General features: G+C 45.3%; 1 protein-coding gene across 1 annotated transcript in view; it reads right to left on the bottom strand.

Moving 5' to 3' along the window:
- The window catches only part of CCDC141 (coiled-coil domain containing 141), a 180,316-nt gene that overhangs the window by 111,026 nt on the left and 45,559 nt on the right, over positions 1 to 23,731 (bottom strand). Inside the window, exons 4-6 of the mRNA XM_090041708.1 lie at positions 23,214 to 23,322; positions 17,714 to 17,967; positions 288 to 407 (exon numbers count right to left, since the gene is read on the bottom strand). Coding sequence (XP_089897834.1) covers positions 288 to 407; positions 17,714 to 17,967; positions 23,214 to 23,322 — 483 coding nt within the window. The remainder of the gene's footprint in view (positions 1 to 287; positions 408 to 17,713; positions 17,968 to 23,213; positions 23,323 to 23,731) is intronic.

Raw genomic sequence — 23,731 nt, 5'->3', positions numbered from 1 at the left:
CACGTGTGGCTGGTTTAAATTTATTGTGTTATTATGCAGTTAATTGTGTGATAATTACTTTGCATTTGTGGAGGATCTTACTCTGCATGTGTGACTGGTCTAAACTTATTGCATAATTAGCCAGTTAATTGTGTATTATATGTAACATGTAGCAAGGGCCTTATACAAACACAAATAGAGTATTCACCTACACCATGTATAAATTAAGATGTATACATATATGCATATATAAAAATGTGATATTTCCTTTTTCAGTTGGTTCATTTAGTATTTTTCACATTTCTTACCTTAGCTTTGAATTCCATTTCCTTATGTTCACAAAGAAGCTCTTTATTTTCTGTTAACGATGAGCCAAGGTTTTGCTTACGTAAGTAATCTCGGAGATCTTTCTTGTACAATGATGTTACCTAAATGAAAACAAAAATGAGATTTTCAGTCACTAGCTAAAGCATATAAAGGGTATAAATTAGGGCTGTGCGAAGCTACAGGTGGTGATTCGATTCGGAGGAGATTCGGCTCAATTCGGTGGCTGAATCTGAATTGAATCAGGGGACCAATTAAAAGGTCTGAATCGATTCAAAGCTGTCCTAATCTTCAGCAAAGATTTGGAGAGTTTTGATGTTTCAGACAGTCCCCAGTGGCTGCAGCTGGACTCGGAGCTGGTAAGCAGGGGTGGGGGTGAGGTTAGGGGACCATGGGGAGGACCACTGCCAGTCCCCATCCCCTCCTTGCTCCCCCTTCCCTGACCCCTGCCTACTCCCCCAGCACCACCCCCCCCATGGCTGCCCCTCCTGCCCCAGCTCCCAGTACTGTAAAAAAAAGCCCCACTTACTGGGTGCTGCTGGGCAGGGGGGCAATCTCCACTGGTCCATGCCACATGGCGGGCTCTGTCATGAGCCCCCTCACCCCTCCTGCTCCCCCAGGCCCTCTGTGGCTGCCCCACCCACCCCAACTCCAGCTCTTTAAGAAAAAAAACCTGAAAAAACCCTGGGACTCACCACTCCTGCAGCAGTCTCAGGACTTTGGGGGGGCTCATGCAGAGACCCCCAAATGGCATGAGGCAGCAGGGATAACCCCACCATGCAGCAGAAATGGTGAGTACAGGGGTTTTTCTCAGGTTTTTTTTTTTAAAGGGCTGGAGACACGGTGGGCAGGGCAGCCATGGGGGGGGGCTGGGACAGCAGGGGGAAGCCAGGGGGACTCATGCAGAGCACCCCAAACAGCATGAGGCAGTGGGGGGCAGCAGAGATCACCCCCACCATCTGGCAGCACCCAGTGAGCTGGGGCTTTGTTTTCTAAGCGCCAGGAGCTGGGGAGGGAGGAGCAGCCATTGCCAGGCTAGGAAAGAGGGCAGGGGATGGGCCTGGCCTGCCTGATTTGGAGATTCAGGACAGTGATTTGAATTACTGAATTGAAACACTGTCCCCCAAACTGGCTGAATCCAAATCCAAAGTGAATACTAGCTGGCCTACAGGCCTAGTACCAATGCCATCTACCAAGTAGGCCCTGATTTTGCATGTAGGGCCAACTCCTATTTCAGCTCTATGCAATTAAGCAGCACTGACATCCCTGCAAGAGTACCATTTTTGGCAGAGTCAGAATTTAGAATTTATTTTCATGTGTGGCAGACTAGGTCCATGCATAATTACCTGAAGTAGAATGGTGGCAGAAAAGCACCCTTCTGAATTTTAACTCAGTAAGGCTCATGGAAAACCCTGGTTCTGGGTCCCCCCTCACCCAAAGGGGCTTGAACCTCCACCTCTCACTTGTGGTTTTTCTTCAACCAAGGTTTTGGTGATTATGTGGAATTATGTGCATTTCTGTGCAATTCCCTTCCACCTGACAGTCTACTTGGCCACTACTACAAGGCAAATGTAACTATGCTGGTGAAAGCAGTATTTAAACCACCTGAGTGCCAAATGTTGCACTTATGCAGTAAAGGCCCTGCTACAGATTCAAATTAAAACTGGATAGAAACCAGCTATAGAGTTGTTACCCATTTTCAAACACTAACATTATAGCTGGTTGGCTCTTCTTATAGCTGGATAGACATTTTTATTGTGTGATAATTACTTTGCATGTGTAGCTGATGTAAATTTATTGGATGATTAACCAGTTAATTGTGTTATATATGTAATATGTAGCAGGGCCCTTATGTACATGACACTTAGATATGAAAAGGCAAAATAGAATTCTTCTTGGTCCATAGTACTGTGTTTTCATGTTCTTATTTAAAGCCATATGCCTAGATGAAAAAATATCATGGGCCAAATGGGTGTGTATTGCAATGTACATAATACAAGCAAAAGGGCTTGTTATATATGAAGTATGTTTTATTAATCAATATAGCAGGTGCAATTCCAGAAAAAGAAAATCAAGTAACTCATGGGAGAAGCTGTGTATATTCTGAAATGGTAAAGAAATTATATATTTTTCCTAGAAACACATTAATTTAAAAAATTTTCTTCCATGTATAGTCAGAGACAATAAATCCAAGAACATTACAACAGTACATAAAAAGTTTAAACTAGATGGACCATATGATCTAATAGGTATTTTCCAACTCTAGCTTCAGTAATTCAACAAAGCTATTAAATTGAATTCTGGAGAATAATCTTTTGTAGTCTAAGAAACAATTACAGCTTACAATTATGCAATAAGTATATACAGCAAACAAACACAGTAGTTAATTTATCTTACAAATTGCACTTGCATCTACTTCTACTTGCATCTATTTCATTTGATTCACAGTAGGTACCTTATATATTCCTTGTAAGTAACACATGGCAAAGATCCCTGAGTGAAGCTTTGTATTTTAAAATAGTGCTGTGAATGAATTATTAGTATCTAAGAGACCTGCTTCAATCTTTTCCAAGTTTCGAAAAAATTACCTACATCCTCTAGCCTTATACATCCCATTTAAAAGTACTTTGTAATATATGTAGACACAGATATACATCTCTCAGAATTTTATGAGATCTGCTTATAGGGATACTTTGAGGTTTATTTAAAATGTATTTTGAATCTTCTGAAAACAAAAGAACACTTATAACTGAAAATGCTTTAAAAAAATCTAAAATAACACATAGGGAAAATTATCTGTGGAATTCAACAGAGCCAGGAAAGCAAACAGATTATTAATATAATTACATTTTAGTTTGATGCCTGCATCTCAATACTGTTTTGTAAAGTGCCTCCAATTTATTCCTTTCCTTTCCCAACCTCCCCCCCCCCTTTTCTTTTTTTTACACAAGAGACCAGATTCTTTTTTAATACTATACTGTGCTGGGTATGTAAAAGCATATAGAGATTTATATGTGCACAGCTTAAAAATGCAATTCATAACTGGATTCTCTTTGAACTATTGAATACAATCAGGGCAATGTGAAATGAGATCTATTGTCACAGAAATCTTTCAAGTTTAGGAATGCAGATGACATTGTCATTTCTTGGGGAAGGTGAGCTCACATTAGGCAGGCTTTAGCTACCATTCACTTAATGCAGGTTTGTGGTGAAGGCTGCCCAACTCATAAAGTTCATAATCACACTCTCATAAGGGTATATCCATTCCTAGCATAAAGTGTGATATTAGTTATCATTACATTTATCGCTCATCAATAGGGTTAGAGCAGTGCAATCTCCTTCTTATGGGGGAAAGTCCTCTAAGGCAGAAGATAGGTTGCCTAGAATGAGTGAATGAGTTGAATCTCAGTGGGTATGTCTATACCTGCAAAAGATCCGAGAGCAGTAACTACTCGAAAGTAAATGCTCCTGGGCATGCATCTAAACATGCAGGGAAGCAGGATCAGATTTGCTGCTCCTAGCAACAAATCTGCTCCTGTGTCCTGTGGCCCTGCAACAGGCCCCTGCCACCACCAGGGGAAGCTGGAAGTTCTGGCTGCTGCTGCCTGTGGCCAGCAGGCATCTTTAGAAGGCAGACCCGCATACTGCTGCCTGGCCAGCCACCTTTCTGGCTGGGAGCAGCATGCAGAGTGCAGGGACAGCACGTGGTGGCTCTCTCACCACAGCCTTTGCCTCACCACACCATGACTACTTCAGTTGCTGCCCTTGGCAGTGACGGCCAGTGCTCCAGGCTCCTGCTGCCTATGTTGCTGGCCCTGCTGGCCCACCATGGCAACCACCATCTGGCCCAGGGCCACCTGGGCTCTGCAGGCTCCCCCACATGCAATGACCACCTGGTGAGTCACAATGCATGGTTCCAGGTCCTACACCACCATGAAGATGCCACCAGGACTCCAGCAGGGATGGTAATGACATGCTCCTGGATGCCACTGCCAGAGCCATCCACACCCTCCTGGACCCCCAGTCCCACTGCCTCTGGGGCCACCTGGCCAGCCAAGACTGGTGGCTGCACATTGTCCAGACCACCTGGGATGATGAACAGTGGCTGGAGACATATCAGATGATCTGGACCACCTTCCAGGACCTCCTGGAGCATCTCTGACTGCAATTGGAGTGGCAGGACACTGCCATACAGTAGTCCCGCCCTGCAGAAACCTGGCTGGCCATTGCCCAGCTCAAGCTGGCCATGCCCACTGGCCTCTGCTACATTGGCCACTTATTCAGCATGGGCAAGGCCACCACCAGGGAGGCCATTCTGGAGGTGTGAAGTCCCCTCCAGGATGTGCTGGGGCATACTGTATTCCATGTGTATGACCCCCTGGTGGTGGTGGTGGGGTTCCATGCCCTGGGATTCCCTCAGTGCATTGGGACCTTGGACAGGACCCACATCCCCATCATCTGCCTGCTCCATGGCAACTGCTCTTACTACAGCCAGGAGAGAAAGGTGTGGGGGGAGCTTCCATCTGTCATGCTCCAAGCCATCATCAACAACCTTCATGAATCTGAGTGCCGGCTGGGCAAGCAGTTTCCACAATGCCCACATGTTTCAGAACTCCATCCTGTCAGCCCTGGTACAGAGCAGGAACTTCATTCCAGGGGTACTGTTCCTTCAGCTGGGTGCAGTGTGGTCCCTCCCCTCCTCACTGGTGACCTCACCTACCCACTCCTTCCGTGGCTCATGCAACCCTAGACTGGCTAGCTGGACCCCACCAGGCCCACTTCAACCAGCGTGTGGGCCAGACCTGTGCCTTCATGGAGTATGCCTCTGGTCAGATGAAGAGATACTGGTGCACCCTCACACCCACCTCGAGTTCGCTGAGGCCAGCTTAACTCGGGTCATTGTTGCAGCCTATCTGCTGCATAACATCTGCAAGGCCTGGGGGGAACTGTTTTGTGAAGCCTGGGTGGAGAAGATGCAGTGGGCAGAGGTGCCTGGCAATGGGACCACCAGCTGTGGTGGCAGTGACAATGGTGAGCTCACCCCGCCAAGGCCCTGGGCGAGTTGCACACCCACTAGTGGGGGCCAAGGCACTGGGTATGAGAGGCGCTGGTCGACCACCTCTTTCTGCACTCCCTGCCTGGACAGCCGCCCATGTACCTCTGCCCCGCTACACACCCCCAGCACCATGCACATTGTGGATAGTTCTCATACAAGCCATATATTCCCCTCACAGAAACAGACCCCCTTCTTTCCCCACAACAGAGGCCATCCCCACATCCCTCTATCCATACAGCACCCCTATACCCCCCACGCCACCCACTACCAATAAAATACCCTCTTCCCCATGCAAACTATTTCTATTGTTGTGGTTGTGCATTCCCTCCTGGAGTGGGGGGCCATGGGATGGGGACAGAGCCTGGGGACAGATACACAGCATCTGGCCTTTGGCCATGCACCTGTTGGTGAGTATACCATGGAGAACCCAATGGCCAGGGGGCTCAGCCAGGGTCAATGACAGCCACTGCTTTCTCAGCACACCCATCTCCCCCTCCAGCACCCAGTGGCCAGAGCCAAAAGGACCCATGCATAATGCTGGCCCTGCTGCACGTAGCTCCTGCTCCTTGGCCATGTGGAACTGGGGCAAGTGGTAGGGCTGGGCCTAGGTGGGTGGGATGAGGCTGGGTGGTGGGGGACCCAGGGTGGAAGCTGGAGCTGACACTCCTGGCCAGTGAAGGTGGTGCTGGACTTCCACCCAGGTCCACAGGGAAACCTGCTGCTGAGAAGTGGGTGGCTGCCAGGGGGCACGTGGGGCTGCAGTTGGGGGCAGGGCAGTGGGTATCATGAAGGCAACTGCCAGAGCCAGGATGGTGTCCAGCGCCCAGCAGTCCTCCACAAGCACAGCCTGGTGCTCCAGAGCCTTTATGTGGTGCTTCTCCAGGACTAGGAACCTCACCCTGAACTCTCAGTCTGCCTGTTCCCCTTCCTCCTCATGGGCCGCATCCTCTGCCTGACAAGCATCCTGCTGGGCGATGTCCTTTCCACACCATGCCTACTTCTGGGCAACATCTTCCATCTGTCATGCCTATGAGTCTGCCAAATGCTCTTTGTATACCATCACCAGTCAGTTCAGCAGGAGGGTTCAGTCCTGGCCTTTCTCTGGTAGAGCTGGTGCATTTGCAGGACACCAGCTGAGGCTGGTAGTGACCTTGAGTTACCTCCACCTACCAACTGCTGTCTCCCCCACACATTCAGTTGCAGGACCTACAGAGCCATGAGAAGAAGCTGTTTGTGAGAGTTTGCAACATTTCTAAGATAAGATGCTCTGTACCAGACCATGCATTTATGGGTGCCCACAGATCATAGTAAATCAGCCAGGCAGGCCTGGGCCCAGGCGGTTGCTGGCTAAGTCCCCCTCACTGCTTATTCCTCATGGGCCAGTGGGCTGCTGAGTGCTTTCTGCAGGCAGCCTGTCTCCCTATTCCCAGGCTAGGACAGGCCTGGTCCCACCTACTGCCACAGCTCCACAGCCACCCCCACTCCTTCTCCTGCAGGCCAGACTGTCTGCTGTGATGCCACCAAGCCCATGGAATTGTCCTCAGGGGATATGGGGCTCCAGGATGACTGGGATGCCTCTCTAGGGAGGCACCTTGGGGCCTGCCCCCACCATGTTGGTGCTGTGCCTTGAGTGTACCCCTGCTGTGAGTGTCTCAGGTGTGGTGCAAGAAGCATGGGCCAGGGGGTGCCCATCTGCTGCAGATGGCCATGGTGCCCTGGGTGCCCCTGAACACCTGGCATGGGACCCTGAGCATTGATGGTGCAGTGGGCAAGCCCACACTGCCCTGCAACTTCCTGACCCCTACAGCCAAGGAGGACATTGATGATGGCATCAACACATCCCTCAGCATGTGAGAGGCCCATGTCTGCCTAGCTGTGGGGACACAGCATTCTTCAAGTTTTGCACTGTCTCCTGCCTCCCTGCGTGCTGTGGGACGGGAACTCAGGGACCAGGGAAGTATGCCTGGGCCAGGCAGAGAGTGGGGGCAGGGGTTGGGGGTGGGGCAGAGGCAGGCACCAGGGCAGGGAGGGCCCTCCCCCTAGTGTGAGGCTTACCAAGTGAGCAGGGCTGCTGTGCCCAGCAGTTCAGGTCGGTCCCTGATGGCAGTGATGGTATGTGGCTTCCAGAGGTGTCCTGAGTCAGAGGGGTGCAGCATCCAGCTGTCTGGGCAGGGGCACCCTTTGGGGAGGAGCTGGAGCTGCTGGTGGCCAGTGATGCCATGGCCAGTCTGGTCTTGTGGGCAGGGCTGAGGCCACAGAGCTGGCAGGGCAGGTGCTGGCCCAGGGTCCCAGAGCTGCTGGATGACACTGGGGGTGAGGAGCCTGGCAGGATGGGCTGCTGGCAGCCTGAGGGGCCCTCCACTGGTGACATGTCACCATGGATGCCAGGCTGTAGCAGAGGCTCAGGCAGGCTACCTGTGCTCAAGTACACAGCATGGCTATGGTGAGGGCATTAGAATGTCATCCAGTTGCCGCATAAAGGGCATAGATTTGCAGGAAGTCCCCGACTGATGGTTGTGGTTGGTGATGGTGACCTGTTGTGCCCAGAAGGCCTTGACCTTTATGAGGCATTGGTGTGCTGACCAGTCATGCCTATGTGTCTGCAAATGGCCTGACAGCTCCTCATAAATATAGGCACTGGAGTCCCTGCCCCACATGAACTGTCTGAGCATCTCAGCCTTGCCCCACAATGCAATCAGTTCTGTAGTCTCCTGGGACCAGCTGGGGCCCTGGGTGGTGGTGTGTGGCATCAGGAAGGATGCCAGTGTGGATCTCATGACAGCTCACTAGGCCTCTGTGCAGCTGTCCCAGTGCCCTGTGCTGGGGCACAGCATAGGACTGGCAGCTGTGTGGTTAGGTGGTGCCAGACAGCAGCTGCAGGGTCCAGGTAGGCTGCTGTGGGTCACCTGCAGCCAGGTGGAGCTGCCCTCAATGGCCAGAAGCTGGTTGCAGCTGGGCCTGGGTGCTGCCAGGCCTGGCAGGTACCTGAAGCACCCTGCATATCTGGTTGGCACAGTCCTGGTAGTTGTGCAGCACTGCTGTGCCAGGAAGTGGCACTGGGCAGTGCTGTTGCAGGTGCCCTGTGGCTTGTGCTGGGGGAAGCAGTGGCCAGCTGTGGCCACAGGTTGCCTACATGTGCCCCAGAGCTGCAGCATGGCCACAGGCTTTTAAGGATCTGGGTCTGGGGCTGGCATACAGCCAGTCCACCCCTGGGGCAGGAGAGGCTTCTAGCAGTGGAACCTAGAGCAGAGCTGTTACTATTCATGAGCAAATCTGCTACTCCTAAAGCAGCTCCAGAGCAATTTATTTTTGCAGTGCTACAGACTTTGTAACATTACAGAAATGATGTGTGTCAGCAGCCTAAGAAACATTAGGTTATTGACTAACACGCTTGGTATACAGTACCAATTAAATTTGAAGTCAAAAGCATTTTGGCCAGTCCACTGGAATCATGGTGTATTATATAACATGATAAACAAGTCTGTCTTCTTTGATTTGTTAACTTGGAATTTTAAACAGCTGTTTCAGCTAACCCCCTTCACTATCCAATCAAAAACTTGTCTCCCTTGTTTAGTGGTGCTTTTGACCTAGGATAGCTGGCTTGGCTGCAGTTAGTAGGCTAAAACTGGAACGAGGATCTTAACTCAGGTGTATCTACCTGCTTTGCTGTGGGGGATGCAGGCTATATTACCTCAAATGCCTTTTCACATTTTCTACCATGTGCTCATATGAGTTTATCCACAATTCACTGGGAAAGAATTATAAGGAAGTCCAGTTTACTGAAGTACAAAGTGCCAAAGGGATAATGCCACAGAAATCCTAGGACTACACAGGGACATGTACAGCACCTGTGTGTACAGTTACTCAAGTGTGACTGCTCACCCTTGGCCTATGTTAACCCAGCCACTCAAAACCTAGCTTCTCTAATGGAAAAACTAATAAGGCAATAACTTCTGCATTTCTGTTCTGGCTTTGAAAATGAATTCACTGTTATCTTAATTCTCTGCACCTGTTCTTCTCTATAAAGGGACCAGCAATATTTTATTACTTAATATCTATAAATAACCCTGAAAAAGAAAATTGCCATTTATTGTTATTATTTTCAATCACAATTTGATGGCAATTTGTAAAGCAAAAAAAATTGCCCTTAATGCAATCTCAGGTTTCATAAGGGAAGGATCTCTGAGAGGTACAGCTTTCCATTAAATGCACTAACTCAGAATTTGTGCTGAGTATGTTTCTGAGAATTCAGCATACTACTTGGGAGGTTTCCCATTTGTATTAGATTTGAAACAAGGGCAGAACTAGCAGAGAAAGGAAGTTTCTGAAAATCTAAGAAAAAACTGACTAATTCTATCTCTACATCCACCATAAATTTAATCTAACTTTACCAATTTACAGCATGTAGTTTGACTTTCATGAGCTGAACTACAGAAGGCATATTTTTACACAGATGAGCTAGTCTCAAACAATATACCCATATTCACCATAAATTGGTTTTTGCTTAGCATCAATTGCATAGATTTTTCTAACCTATGTATCTGACCATTTATTAGGGCTGTGCGAAATTTTAGCAGCCATTTCATTTCAGAGGTGTTTTGGACCATTCTGGCACCCGAAACACCAAATCCAAATTGAAATGGAAGGCTCCAAAACTTTTTGGAAATGTTTCAGAGAATTTTGGAGTTTTGGAGCTGGGCTTGCAGGGAAACAAAAACTAAGAAGAGGGAGGGGAAAGAGGAGGGTTATTGCTCTGATATTGACATCTAGTTCCCAGTTCGATTCTCCAGATCTCTGACCACTTCCCCCAGTTCTTCCTGGGGGGTGCAGGCCCCCAATCTGGGCACAGGGTTTCAGCAGACTGCCACTGCAGACTGTGGCCAGCAACAGCTGCTCAGCACAACTCACACTGAGTGCTGGGAAGACTGTGGTGCTACCGCTGACCCCAGCCTGCAGCTGTAGCCTGCTGAAACTCAGCACACAGATTTGGGGGCCCACGCCTCCCAGGAAGAGCTGGAGGAATGATCAGAGAGCTGGGGAATTGAACTTGGAGCTGGGGAACTGAACTGGGCCTGGGGAATCGAACCAGGGGCTGGGGAATCTATGCTGCATGACTTGGCTCTGCAAGGAGCAGAGCTCCATGCCGGGGTCTCCTTGCCACTGCTGCCCACCCCATGCAGCCCCACGTCTAATTTTAATTTATCAGTAAAAATAAGGTTCTGAGGATATATATATCACCACGCTGGGGAGTCTTAAGACTAAGCGGGTTAACAGTGGGTGCATCTTCATGAAACATTTACTGCACAGAAGACTAACTAGCTCTGCAGGAAATGTCTCGCATCTACATATGTCCCCCTACTAGGCTGAAGTAAATTCCCTTATGTTAGCAGACCTGCTGATTCTGTGGTTGTCACTTCCTGGCTTGCACTGGTGATTGCCCGTCCCCCAGTGATCTTAGTTTAAAGTCCTGTCGAGCAGATCAGCTATTCTGGCCGAGAAAAGCTTCTTGCCCATCAGAGTTAGGTGGAGACTGTCTCTTCCCAACAAACTGCTGCCTCTCTCTCTAAGGTGTGGACTGTGATTGAAAAAGTTGAAGGTTTTGTGATGACACCAACGCCGCAGTCTTCTGTTGACTTCTTCAATACATTTCTCCCTCCTGTGCCCATGACCCATAACCAGGAGAATTGAGGAGAAAACTACCTGCACTGCCAATCCTCTAAGCCCATCTCCCAGAGCCCTGTAATCACTCATGACCCAGCTGGGATTGCTCCAAGCGGTGTCATTTGTGTCCACATGGATGAGGAGCATGAGGTAGTGGTCAGAGGGCCAGATAAGTTTAGAGATCCTCTCAGCTATATCCTGGATACAGGCCCCTGGGAGGCAGCAGACCTGTTGAGACCAGCTCTCCTGTTGAGATTCCTCTCTCTGTCCCCCTTAAGATGGAGTCCTCCATAAAGACCACTCTGTATTTCTTCTTGGGGGTGGTTGCTGGTTGTCTGCCTTCCTCAAGTGCTGGAGCTGGTGCCTCTCCTGGCTCTGCTGGTTCTGCTGATGCTGCAAGGAGTTTGTATCTCTTGTAAAGTTCCAGGGGGGTGATGACCCTGTTGCAGCATGCCTCTGGGGCTGGAGACAACCTTTGTCCAAGTGATCCCTGGCTGGGCTTCGTGGTAGCTCCACTTGTCCACCCTCATCCTGCCAGTCATCCTTGCTCTTTCCTCTTCATTTTTCTGGTTAAGAGCCTGGCAATAGGCATCAATCTCCTCTTCACCATCCCTGATGGTATGCAGCCTCTGCACAGCAGCCTGGAGCTTCCTTATTTGGCATCCTAGAGACTGTATTGTAGCACACACCCCACAACGGGAAGTGTCTTTGCTCCTGTTCTCAGATGCCTGCATACATGCTGGGCAGCCCTTACAGCTGGGAACCAGGCCCTCCATCTGGGTGGAAGCCTGAACCACGGCCTCTGTCTGGGTGGAGGCCTCAGTGGTATCAGAGGGGGAAGCTCCAGCTTCAGGGGGAATCCTTGGTGTGCGATACGTCCCCAACATTGCACAGGTAGTAGTTCAGGCTACTGCTGTGTCAACACTTCTCTTCAGGCTCACCACCTAGAGTCTCATGCCCCTCCTGCTCGAACTCCCATGCTAACTCATGTGCTAGGCCCAGAGCACGGCTGTTTCTGCTCTCTGTTCGTACAGCTTCCTGGGGGGCTGGGCTAAGTAGGAGCTGGGAGGGGAGGGCATGACCATTCTCAGCTTCACTCAGCTGCCTCCCACCACTGCTCCTGCCCACCCACTGTGGTCCCTGCTTACCTCCTGGCTCTGCACTGGGTTGTCGGGGTCCGCTGGAGGGTCCACCGGGGGTCTTCTGCTCTCGAGGGCACAATGGGCTTCCACCCATGCGTCTCCACTGAGAGCTGGTCCCAACTTACATTTTATCATAATTTAAGTTTTATAATCAAGCATCTTGCATGGACTTATGCTGCTCTAACAAAAATGTAATAATTCTTGGGAAAAACTAGGATGGAGGGGTTATGGTATTGCTTTGAGCTAGTCTCTCTATCGTTTTGGATACAGGTCTTGTATTCAAAGGAGACAGTGTTCCACAGATCTATATATGGTATCAGCAGCAAATGAGACTAAACCACAAATATCAGAATCAATAAATTCCCAGATCTTAGAGTTAAAAATCCTGGCCTCAATTAAGTCAATCACTATATTCCTATTAAACTCAATGGGGCCAAAATTTCACCCCAGGTAACTAGCACAGGATCATAGAGTAGAAATGACTGAGCAGTGTTTAATACTTTAACAATGATCAGACCCAAACAGGGTTGCCTTTGGAGGGAAATGAAATAGATGTTGATCTTCATGAAAAAAGCATTTTTCAGAAAGTGATGAAAAAATTGGAGTCAAAGACTCATAAATAATTCTATGCAAAAGTTTAGGTGCTCTAATAATTTTCTGAATTAAGTAAAAGAGTCTGAGTTTGTCTCCAAATTATCTAAGTTGTAAACATGTTCCTTTTTCACTCTCACTGACAGCAGTAGCAGGGCCCCTGGGGAGTGAGCTTTTGGAAAATCAGGAAGAACACAGAAGGAGCAAAAGTAGATTGTGTTTAGATAGTTCTTCCATAAATCATGGCAGTTCTGGTGCATTAGCCACCGCTGGAAGTACCCTGCTAGACTTGTGCATACTGCACATCAGGGTTTGTAGAGCCTCCTGCTGTGTCAGATATTAAAAATGGCAAAGTCAATGTCCCTGTTTGAAATCTTCTTTCAGACAGCAATGGTCAAACTTCTTACCCTCCCCTTCTCCCCTTCTGTTGCACTCACAGTCTTGTACGCTGGCATTCTTTCAAGAGTATGAAACTATCAGCCATCTCACTGTGTGAAGATTAGCAGAAAAAAAATGGGTTGCATTCATGTGGGTAAAGATGTGATAACAGAGCCTTTAAATCATCCAGCTATAAACATTTATTCTTATGTCAGTTAAATTGCTGCTAATGAAAACTTGAGGAAAGGGATGAGAAAGCTGAGAGTTATCGCTTCTGAAAATGAATACCATTTTATATTTTTCCTTCTAAACAAAATCATGTCCTCTCTGTACTCCTTCATGGACTGGTGATCTGTGTGCTTCACTACCCCGTAAGTCTTATTTAGCTCTTATTTATGCCCTTGACACTACCTTTTACCCAAGGACCCTGAATAGCTTAAGTTTAATTTATCTGTTTGTCACATATAAGCATGATTGGAGCAACTGAGAAAAATTACATTCATAAATCTTCTTGCCAAGATAATTAATTATGCACAAAATAGCCCAATCTGCCTCTGATTTTCATTAATGAAGGAGATTATCAGTGAAATAAAAGACGCTGCTGTTTCTGAAAAGGAAGGTTAGGTATTCCTTTAATGTAAAGCAGAATACCTTTTTACACATTGGAAATACTGATAAAGAAAAATGGGTTATGTTGATGCTTATCACAGACCATCACATTCCAATTAGAGGTAGAAGGAAGATGTTGCATTTTTGGTTGTTTAGAGCTATGAAACACATTATGATCTTTGCAATTGCTTGACTTTGCTTTAAAAAAAACAGATTAGCCAGATTTCTGTTTTTTACATTTAATCTTAAAAAAACAGAGGCAGCATTAAGAGTAAAAATCTACTCTCAGATCTGCACAGCAGAGCTTGGCTCTCATATTGTGCTCTCTCTGCATCCCCTGCACTCCCATTAATGTCAATGGGAGCAAAACACACTGTCCTGCTTATGTGTAATATTTAAGCGATGCATATAAATGTAGCATACAAATGGAGTATGTAAGCTTTGTTTGACATTAATGAAAATTCAGCACACATACAGAGAGCAGAATTCAGGTCCACCAAGAAGCTTTGAGAATAAACTTTTGCCACGTCCTTAAAATGTATATGCATAAAGTCTAAAACAAAGAAAAAAATCTACCAGTTTATATCCCAATATTTATTTTTCTTTAATTGTGTTTTAAAATAATAATCATGTAAGGTAGCACGCTAATAATATCTTATTCAGATACAGAAAACTCTAGTCTGGTGAGAACAATCCTATAACCTGCATGTTAGCCTATATCAACTTTGGGCCACATGTACAAATGAGAAGTTGAATTCAACTAGCATTCTGTTCAAGTTATGGCTCCTTTCCTCAAATGATCAGCAAGGTTGTCAGTAATGTCAGTTGTAATGGCAGGTTTTATGATGTAAACATCTATTAGGAAATGGATTTGAACGCTGAGGCTAGGGACAAAAGTTACACATAAACCAGTATAAATGATCAGAAAGTGGTTAAAATCTGTAACACAACAAAAGTTCAATGCATATAAACCACTTTCAAAATGACTGAAACTGGTTTAAGAGAAACCTGGATGGATGTAGTATCAGACTTAACTGATTTAGGTTCAATCAGTTTATTGAACTTCTGTCCCAGATCACAGAAGCCACTAAGCAGCTATTGGCTAGCACAGATTGTCTACGATTCCTTAAAGATTCCAGATTCATTTCAGCCGGGCAGACTGAATACAATATATTAATCAAAAAAATCAAAGATAATTATCCATCTTTGAGCAGGAATTATATAGTAAATTTCCCCAATTTATGAAATTCTGCCTTGTTAATGGAGATAGTTTCATAGTTTCTAGGGTCGGAAGGGACCTGAGTAGATCATCTAATCCGACCCCCTGCCATAGCAGGAAAGATTACTGGGGTCAATCGACCCCAGCAAGGTGTACATCTAGCCTCCTCTTAAAGACCCCCAGGGTAAGAGCCAGCACCACTTCTCTTGGAAGTTGGTTCCAGATCCTAGCTGTCTTGACCGTGACGTAGCGCCTCTGGATATCTAGCCTAAATCTACCCTCTGCCAGCTTGTGACCGTTATTCCTGGTCACTCCTGGCAGTGCTTGGGGGAACAGGGACTCCCCCAATGCCTGCTGATCCCCCCTGACTAGTTTATAACAGGCCACGAGATCCCCCCTCAGCCTTCTCTTGTGGAGGCTGAACAGATTCAGGTCCCATAGCCTCTCCTCATAGGGCCTGCCCTGCTGCCCCCTGATCATGCGAGTAGCCCTCCTCTGGACCCTCTCCATGTTGTTCACATCCCTCTTGAAGTGCGGCACCCAGAACTGGACGCAGTACTCCAGCTGTGGCCTGACCAGTGCCGCATAGAGGGGGAGGATCACCTCCTTGGACCTGCTCGAGATGCATCTGTGGAATCCTGAATCCTTGTTTTAGAGATTCTGAAAACTTCTTTTAAAGTAAATTCAGTAGTCAGCATATTTTTTCTCTCTAACCTAATGTAGGATGTTCAGTATTTCCTGAAAATAATTATGTCTGAAACCCCTCTCCCATGTGCAAATAACTAAAATAATTTGGATTTGTCAAGATGAGGGCATAGGTGAAGAAAAAGCATAGGTGAAGATGAGGGTGTATGTGAAGAAAATTTCACAAGTGACTCACAATTCTTCCAACTTTAAAGGAAGGATTCAGAAAAAACAAATTTTCTAGGAAAATAAGATCCATTTAGTTAAACTGATCTGGATACTTTAGATGTAGCCACTGAGAAATTATCATAGGATATTAAGAATTGAAACAACATTACTTTTCAAGGAATACTTTTTCTCTGGACATTTTCTTAGTGACATAAGCAACAGCCCCCCTCCTCCCCCAAAACAGCAATCAAAGTGGTATCAGTGGCTAAATACAGGTGTTCTAAAGGTCTGAAGCAGAAGCACAGTAAGTACAGTGCTTTATTGAAAGTGCTTTAGATTATGTCACAATAGAACCGAATGTGCATGCTGTCTGGTGGAGGGCTTAGAGCCTGAATGCACAGGCTGTGGGAGCAGCTGAGCAGCCGGTTCCCACTGAGTGACCAGCTGCCCCCCACTATTCTGTCGCCAGATGATGAAATCATGACACTTCCATAGGAACACAGCATACTGTATGCTGATCCATCTAGTCATTAAACTGATAAATCTAATCTTGCCTGTGAACATTAGTAGTATATGATGTTTCAGAATAAATTTTGAAGCCCCCTCTATACCTTGCCAATTATACAGTACTTTATTTGGATAATCAGATGAGAGTGTTTATAATAGATATGGTACCCAACTGTAAAACATATACATGGGGCTGGAACTTCCAGAACTTTCCATTTATTTTGCCAAACATGACCCATTCAGAGTACAATTTTCCATGTTCTGAGAATGAAGTTAGGGAAATACATGTATTTTCTTCTGCTCTTATAATTGTTACATTAAGATGAAGGATTGTCTTGGTATTTGAGATGAGCACTTTGAGTAAAACACAAGGGGCTGTCTGTGGCCCTTGTGAAAACTCACCCAAATTTAGCAGTTATGAGCTTTTAGTGAGCATGTGTAAACAGAATTTTTCATAGAGATCTGTTGCAGTCTGGCAAATAAATACTCTAAATATTTCACCCTCCTTGACCATGTTTTCTATGGAGGACTTTCCCTGGCTTTAAGAAGTTGCTGGGGCATCAGGCAAGGGGAATGAAAACAGTCACATTTAATTGTCTGTATTGGAAAGTGGAACCAACTAGCATGGAGGAGAGGTAAGAGGAGAAAGAAAAATGCCTGATTTGAATGTAAAGGAGTGCAAAGGGTCAGGGTGAGGGAGTAGATAAGAACAAGAGGGGAGTGGGGACTGAGTACAGAGAGGAAGATCTTGGGCATGCATAGGCAAAGGGGGAAAGAAAGCAGGACACATGCAGAAGAGTTGGTAAGTAACAGAGAAGGATGGGGACCGAACAAGGGAGGATGAGGAGGACATGACAAGAGGGAAGCAGGAGAACACTGGTGTTATGAGACAAACAGATCATTAACCAGTGAAGAATGCTCCCCTGTCAGATCCTGGAATTGAAGTAATGAGTTCCAGGTTTCTGTATTTCTCTGCTGTCAGCAATACCCACTGGAAAAATATGCATCAGTCCTTTCTATTAACTGATCCAACAAGAGGAAAACAGTCTACTAGTTGTTACCAATTACTTTACTAGCTCAAATATTTAGAAATCTGTGCTGAAAATCCAAAAGGCCAAACCCTGCTTCCAAGCTGCGTGAAGGGTCAGAATGTTACCAACATGATAGAATTTCTGTTTTCCCTCTTTTTTAACTTAGAATAGCACATTTAAAAATACCCTACATTAAGATGACACTGAAGTTGCAGCCAAGCACTCAAACATTAAGAAAACCCAGAAAGAAGGTGTGAAATATCTGCTTTAAAATATATTTAAATCCCCTTTCCCGTAACTTTCTCCACCCTGTAAAGCAGTCTTCTGATTTTACTGGAGCTGGCCTAAATGCTGTGCTTCATACCTGGTTTTCTTGGTGATGCCACTGACAAATTTGAAGAACCTGCTTCAGCCCTTGGCGTTGATGCTTAAGATATTTGTCCAGTTGCCTTCTTCTGTCTTGTAACAGTTCAAGGAGGCTGTCAATTTTCAAGCAGCTGCTGTGAGCTCCCTGAATCAACTCAGGATTTATATTTGGCCCATCAGATTTGAACTCATCTATGAATCCAGTCAGTTCATGGCTTTTGTTTAAGAGGGCCAGAGACTTTTCCAAGAGCTCTGTAAGAATAGGATTTCAAATAAAAGATGTGAATATTTAAATATCCTGATGAAAATATAACACATTCTTTTAGCACTTATGAATATAGTCATACACACAGGCACCCCTTCCCTCCATATGAATGGATTATAAGGTTATGACTTGCAGACAATACATTTTATCAGGCTTCTTCTACTAAAACTGCCTTCCCAGGAATGGTGGAGGCACCTTTTCCTGCAAGATTTAAAATCTACATTGAATAAACACTAGCAAATATGTTGGAAGGAACAAAGAACACTGAGGGATGTATTTTCTGACATCCCTAAACCAATGATGCCACCAGGGAAGGTATGACAGGGGATAGATCATTTTAAATATACTCTGCTCATATATGCTCCCTCTAAAGCAGGGCTGTCCAACTTATGAGTACCTGGCTCACAGCATATGGGCTGCATGCCGCCCGGGCCATACACCACCCAGTGGGTACCCAAGTGCAGCTCCACACTGTGCTGTGCTATATGGGAACCCCTGCACTGTGAAGGGGCCTCAGGTCTCCCAACCCCTCAATCTATGGGCTTCTCTGGGCACCTAGGAATGGAGGCTTGAAGTGGATCTGGAGGAGGAAAGGGGAACCCTACACAGGCCACATGCAGCCTTGCAAACTGCTCGTTGGACAGCTCTGTTCTAAAGCATCTACTACTGCCATGGTCAGAGACAGAATACTGGACTAGATGGACCATTGATCCGACTCTGCTTATGTTCTTAAAGTCTGCAGGGATAAATACAGATAGTCCAAAGGCCTGAGGCTGAATCAATTCAATCTTCACAGATTAGTCTAAGCTGTGTACACTGAACTGATAAGCATGTGAATTAACATTCACTTTTGATTCCAGAAATGCAGCCACACGTCTTCAGTGGCCCAGGCCAGAAGCCCAGGGGTGCAACAGCATGCCTCCTTGCTCAGATGGAGCAAACAGCTTGGGCCAAGGGCAGCCTGGCCACCCTGTGCAAAGCATCCTGGGATGCTGGAGAACTGTGTGTTAACTTGAATCTCGAGGGATCTGGGACAGAAGTTCAATAAATCTATTTAACCTAAATCAGTTAAGTCTGATACTACATCCATCCAGGTTTATCTTAAAACAGTTTCAGCCACTTTGAAAGTGGTTTATGTGCACTGAACTTCTGTTGTGTTGCAGATTTAAACCAGTTTCTAATCAGTTATTCCAGTTCATGTGTAACTTCTGTCCCTAGTCCATGTCACCAACTCAACAGCAATACTGTTTTTTTCTAGTTTGTGTTCCTTTCATTTGATTAACAGGTTTGTGCAGATCACTGCAGGAAAAAAAGGGGGAAATGGCCCACATTGCTTTTTATGTTGACTAGTAGCTATAATTCTGGTCCTCTGCACAAAATGCAAGCAACAAGCAGTACCTATACAGATGCTCGGGAGGGAATATATCTTTCCCCTGGTTGGGAATTCCTATAGCTCATTGGCCATTTTCAGTGGACATGCAAGGGTGAAGTCTAGTGGATCAACACACTTCTGTAACCCACCATCACCATCTCTACTATTTTCCTATTCCATCAAGAAGTCCTTGAGGAGAGGGCTGAGCTTGTATATCTTTGAAAGATGGATGTCTGCAGAAGTGTTTTGGAGGAGATAGGTGTTTGATGCACTAAGGAAAAGTTTCAAATATGGAAATATGCAGATATGCAGATAAGCACTGGAAATGTACATGTAAGGGTCTTGTGTAGAGAAGATGCTGTGACTTGGGAGAGTGAAAGGAGGCAGAATAGAGAAAAGGTCAGGTGCTAGATGGGCAAGACTTGACAGTTAAAGACAAGTAGCTTAATTTGACATGCATCAGTGGGAGCAGCAGAGATATTCTGAAAGTTCCTGACTGAAGTCAGAAGGACAAGTAAGGTACCATATAGATGATGCTGGTGTCAGTATTCAAAAGGACTAGGTGATAGCCCAGCAGCCCAGAGTCAAGGTAGGGGAAAGAAACGGTCAGACATTTCCAGTATGAATCAAATTTAGATATATACCACTCTCCGTGCGCAGAAATGACCCAGAGAATGAGCAGGAAAGCTGGCTGGCAACTGGAATTCCTATTCCACAGGAGCTTCTAACATTAAGAAAATAATAACAGTAAAAAATAGCTCTGAAATTGAACCAAAGGCTTAATTTCGAAGTTTCCCAAAAAACAGGAAAAGCCAAAACAAGTTTATTTAGATACTTAGATGTATTTGAAATATCGCCTAGGTTTCCAGATGCTCAGAGCGTTAGAGAAAGTAAACCTGGAAATCTGGGGGGGAGAGCCACTTGTTGGGTTCTCTCAGAACAGGGATTTTGTCAGCCCATGGCAGTTGTCTGGGAAGGCTCCCAAGGAACCAGGGGCAAGGCCTCCAAGGAACTGCAGCGCTTTCAAACTTGCAGCTCCCCATCAGCTTACCAGGTGAACTAGTAGGCAACCCAGCATGTTTTGACACCAGCCTAACAGGCACAGTTCAATGAAAACCTGTCTGTCTCCCATTGCATCAGCACCGAAATAGTCTTTTGCCACAGGACTTAACATGACAGCCCCTGCCGTACCTCCTCAGCAATCAAGTTCTCTGCCTACCTTAAACCTGATTGCTGGAGAGACAGCCAGGCAGTGGGAAGGAAAAGAGCTGGGCAACTCAGCACATGTGCTTCTCTATCACAGCCTCAATGCACAGAGGGGAAGAAAGGTGGAACATGCCAGCTGGACCTCTTAGCTGGCTGGAAAAGGTTGAGTGTCCCTATCAGCAGTCAGTCTGGAGAAGAGATGGGGAAGCTTAGAGCGAGGAGGAAGATGAGCAGCCAAGAGGGGCCTTACCCTCCCCCACTGCCTTCCAGGAAAAATCATTTCAGACTAAATTTTCTGCCGTCTACAGGAAGCTGTCAAGACAAAAAACTCAGTTTTGATTTTTTTTCTTCACATTTCTTTTTACTTGTCGTGCTGATTAAGGACAAAGAAGTTTTAAAGGTGAGAATTTCTTTTGCAGGAAGAATTTTCATTTTGAAGCCAGTTTTGCTTAACACAGCCTCGTTGCCCTGATATTTTGTGAAGGTAGGATTTTTTCTGCAGCAGCTTCATTGCTAAGTCAGCCGTGCCTTTCTAACAGAGAACAATACAAACATTACTTTTATTAAATATATGATGATCCATTTTCCAACTGTTAGCACTTAAAGAAAGATATAAACAAAGAAGAAAGGGAACAATTGCTACCATTCCCTTTCACCCAGAAAAGGACCATCCTGTCAAGCCAGTCTTCCCTCTGGCAAACTATTTTATTTGATTGTTATAATCATGGACCCTCTTTTCAACAGTGACAATCACTCACTGCCAGGCATTCTGAGCTAAAATTGCAATATGATGAGCATTTCAGTACCATGAAGACTGAATTGGGACAGCCATACTCATATTAAAGTTACCTGAACTCAATTCCCAATTCAGTCTCTTGAGAAGAGCTGCATCTTTATCGAAATGCCAGCATTATAACCAACCAGATTTTTGAAACACTGAAAAAAAGATTCAAGTTACTACTGTGCTGCTGAACAAACAAATGCAGTTTATAATCTCTGCCAGTGGTTAGGTTTCCTTTAACCTTTGGTTAAAATTACACCATTTATATTCTTAAGAAAGAATTAGAGCTCTACGTGGAATTACAGATATTTGAACAATGCATTTTTTGGTTCCTGCAAAGAGATTGATTGTTAGTGGTGGGGAGGCTCCTGCCTCCTCACTTTTAAAAAGGTCAGTAATGGCAAAAATGCTAATTCATAAAAACATCTGAATTTCAACATTAATGATGAATGGATCAATTTATTGTAACATGGAAGAACTTGTCCAGCTTCTAAGGTCAAACACTGCAGAACAAATGAGAGTTTCATGAGGCACTGTCAGGGTAGAGTACAAGTCCAGGATTTTATTTCCATGTTGCCAATCGACTACCTCTAACCCACCCTTGTCAGGTGGAAATGGAAGCTCCTGGCAAACAGAGCAAAACAGCTCAGCAGGAATATTATACACAGCACAGCCTTACAAAGCCACAAGAAAAATGCAGGGAAACCAGGATCGGCAGCTGGATGATGTGGTTGTCCAGAGGCCAGCAGGAGCTCATTTCCAGGCCCAGTTCTTCTTGAGCCATTTTCAAAATCTCAGCCCTCAGGCCTGAAGCTGCAAAGATGGCTCAGGTCTGCAGCCAACACACCCCCCAAAAATTGTAGGACAACACCAGAAGATTGGCATAAAGCTGGCTGGAAATGTGTTAATGGAACATGTTCTGTCAGAAAATGCCAATTTATTAAGAGCAAATCATTTCATGGAGGTGTAAGGATTTCAATTCATTTTTAAACAGGACAGAACCAGGGCTCTGGATCTTGCCTGCCAGGCAGATTTCTGTCAGAAACATTGTTGATTTCCTGATAAATTATCTTGGAAAGGAGATACAAGAGACTTCCAGTAAGTCCTAGAGGGTCTGGGTTTCTACATCTGCACTGGGGAGCCTAGAAACTTGAGACCTTTATTTCAAACCTGGGCTTTCACAACATCCTGGCTCCTGATGGCATAACTGGAAGCCTAGAAACCATGACTAACCCATTGTCATCAGACCTTGGGATCCCAAGCAAAATTTAATTCTGAAATTTTCAAAACAATTTCAAAATGTCTTTTGGAATTTCTGGTTTATGGACAATTTCAATTGTCTGTGTTTTTATTTGAAATTAAGTGATCTTTTCCCCCACCAGTCATATTTTCCCAACAAAGGGTAATGCTGATTCTTGTCCAACTCTATGTTGACACTATTCTTCTGAAATAGCCAAATCATGGGACACCAGACTGTAGCAAACTGCACCCCACATTTACTTCCAAGAAAAACAGAAGACTGAAGAGGCAGATGAGGAGATTGTTAGTGCAAGAAGTAACTGGAAAATAGGGAAGCAGCAGAAGGGAGAAGAGAGGAGGCAGAGCTGGAGATAGCTGGTGCAGCATTATTTTTAATAGGACCTATTATTAATAGGATCAATACTTCGCATCTATGATGTAACACTGCACTGAGAATTTCGCCTTGCCTGATCCTTCTGACTAAAGAAACACCCATAACAGAAATTATCATCTTAAACCCATTTTATTTGTTTTTTAATTTGAAAAAGCCAAAAATACCTTTCAAAACCTAGCAATTCAAACTCATAATTGCTTGAACATGCACTACTTACCAGAGATGGCAGTCTTTTTCTCACCTTTTGTATGGTGCTCATGCTGCTGAAGGAGCTCTTTCAAAGATGCGATATCCTCAAACTCCTGGGAATTCTGGAGGAACTCCTCAACTTGGTCAATTTTAATAGCAAACTGCATTAGGAAAACCAAGAGAAAGAAGCACAATGCAGTGGGTCATGATGTCATGTCATCATAGTTCCAACCTATGGCTTTTGGAACAAATTCTCTAAAGAAGCCTTAAACATTTCTTGTGCCAATCTCTCACATCTTCACAGTACAAACTTATCTGATGTCACACTGTGCCCTTTGTTTCACTATGGTTCTGATTTCATTAAAGGAACTCTGTCCTGGTTAACTGTCTGATACAGTTTGTAATCATTGTCTGTGCTTTTATGAGTTAGCTTTTAGTTTTTCTGTATCTGGAAATTGTTCAAGTTTTTTTTTAAAGTAGAACCTGTGAATTTTAAAGATTTGTGTAAAAACTCTTTAATAATATATGGGATAAGGCCCTTTCTTCCCTATAAAGATCTTTCCCCTTCTA

The sequence above is a fragment of the Crocodylus siamensis genome, chromosome 4 (genome assembly GCF_052110815.1).
Source record: "Crocodylus siamensis isolate JL-2025a chromosome 4, ASM5211081v1, whole genome shotgun sequence".
NCBI classification, from domain to species: Eukaryota; Metazoa; Chordata; order Crocodylia; family Crocodylidae; genus Crocodylus; species Crocodylus siamensis.
Note: the sequence above shows the minus strand (reverse complement) of the source record. Positions and strands in the feature narration are given on the sequence as shown.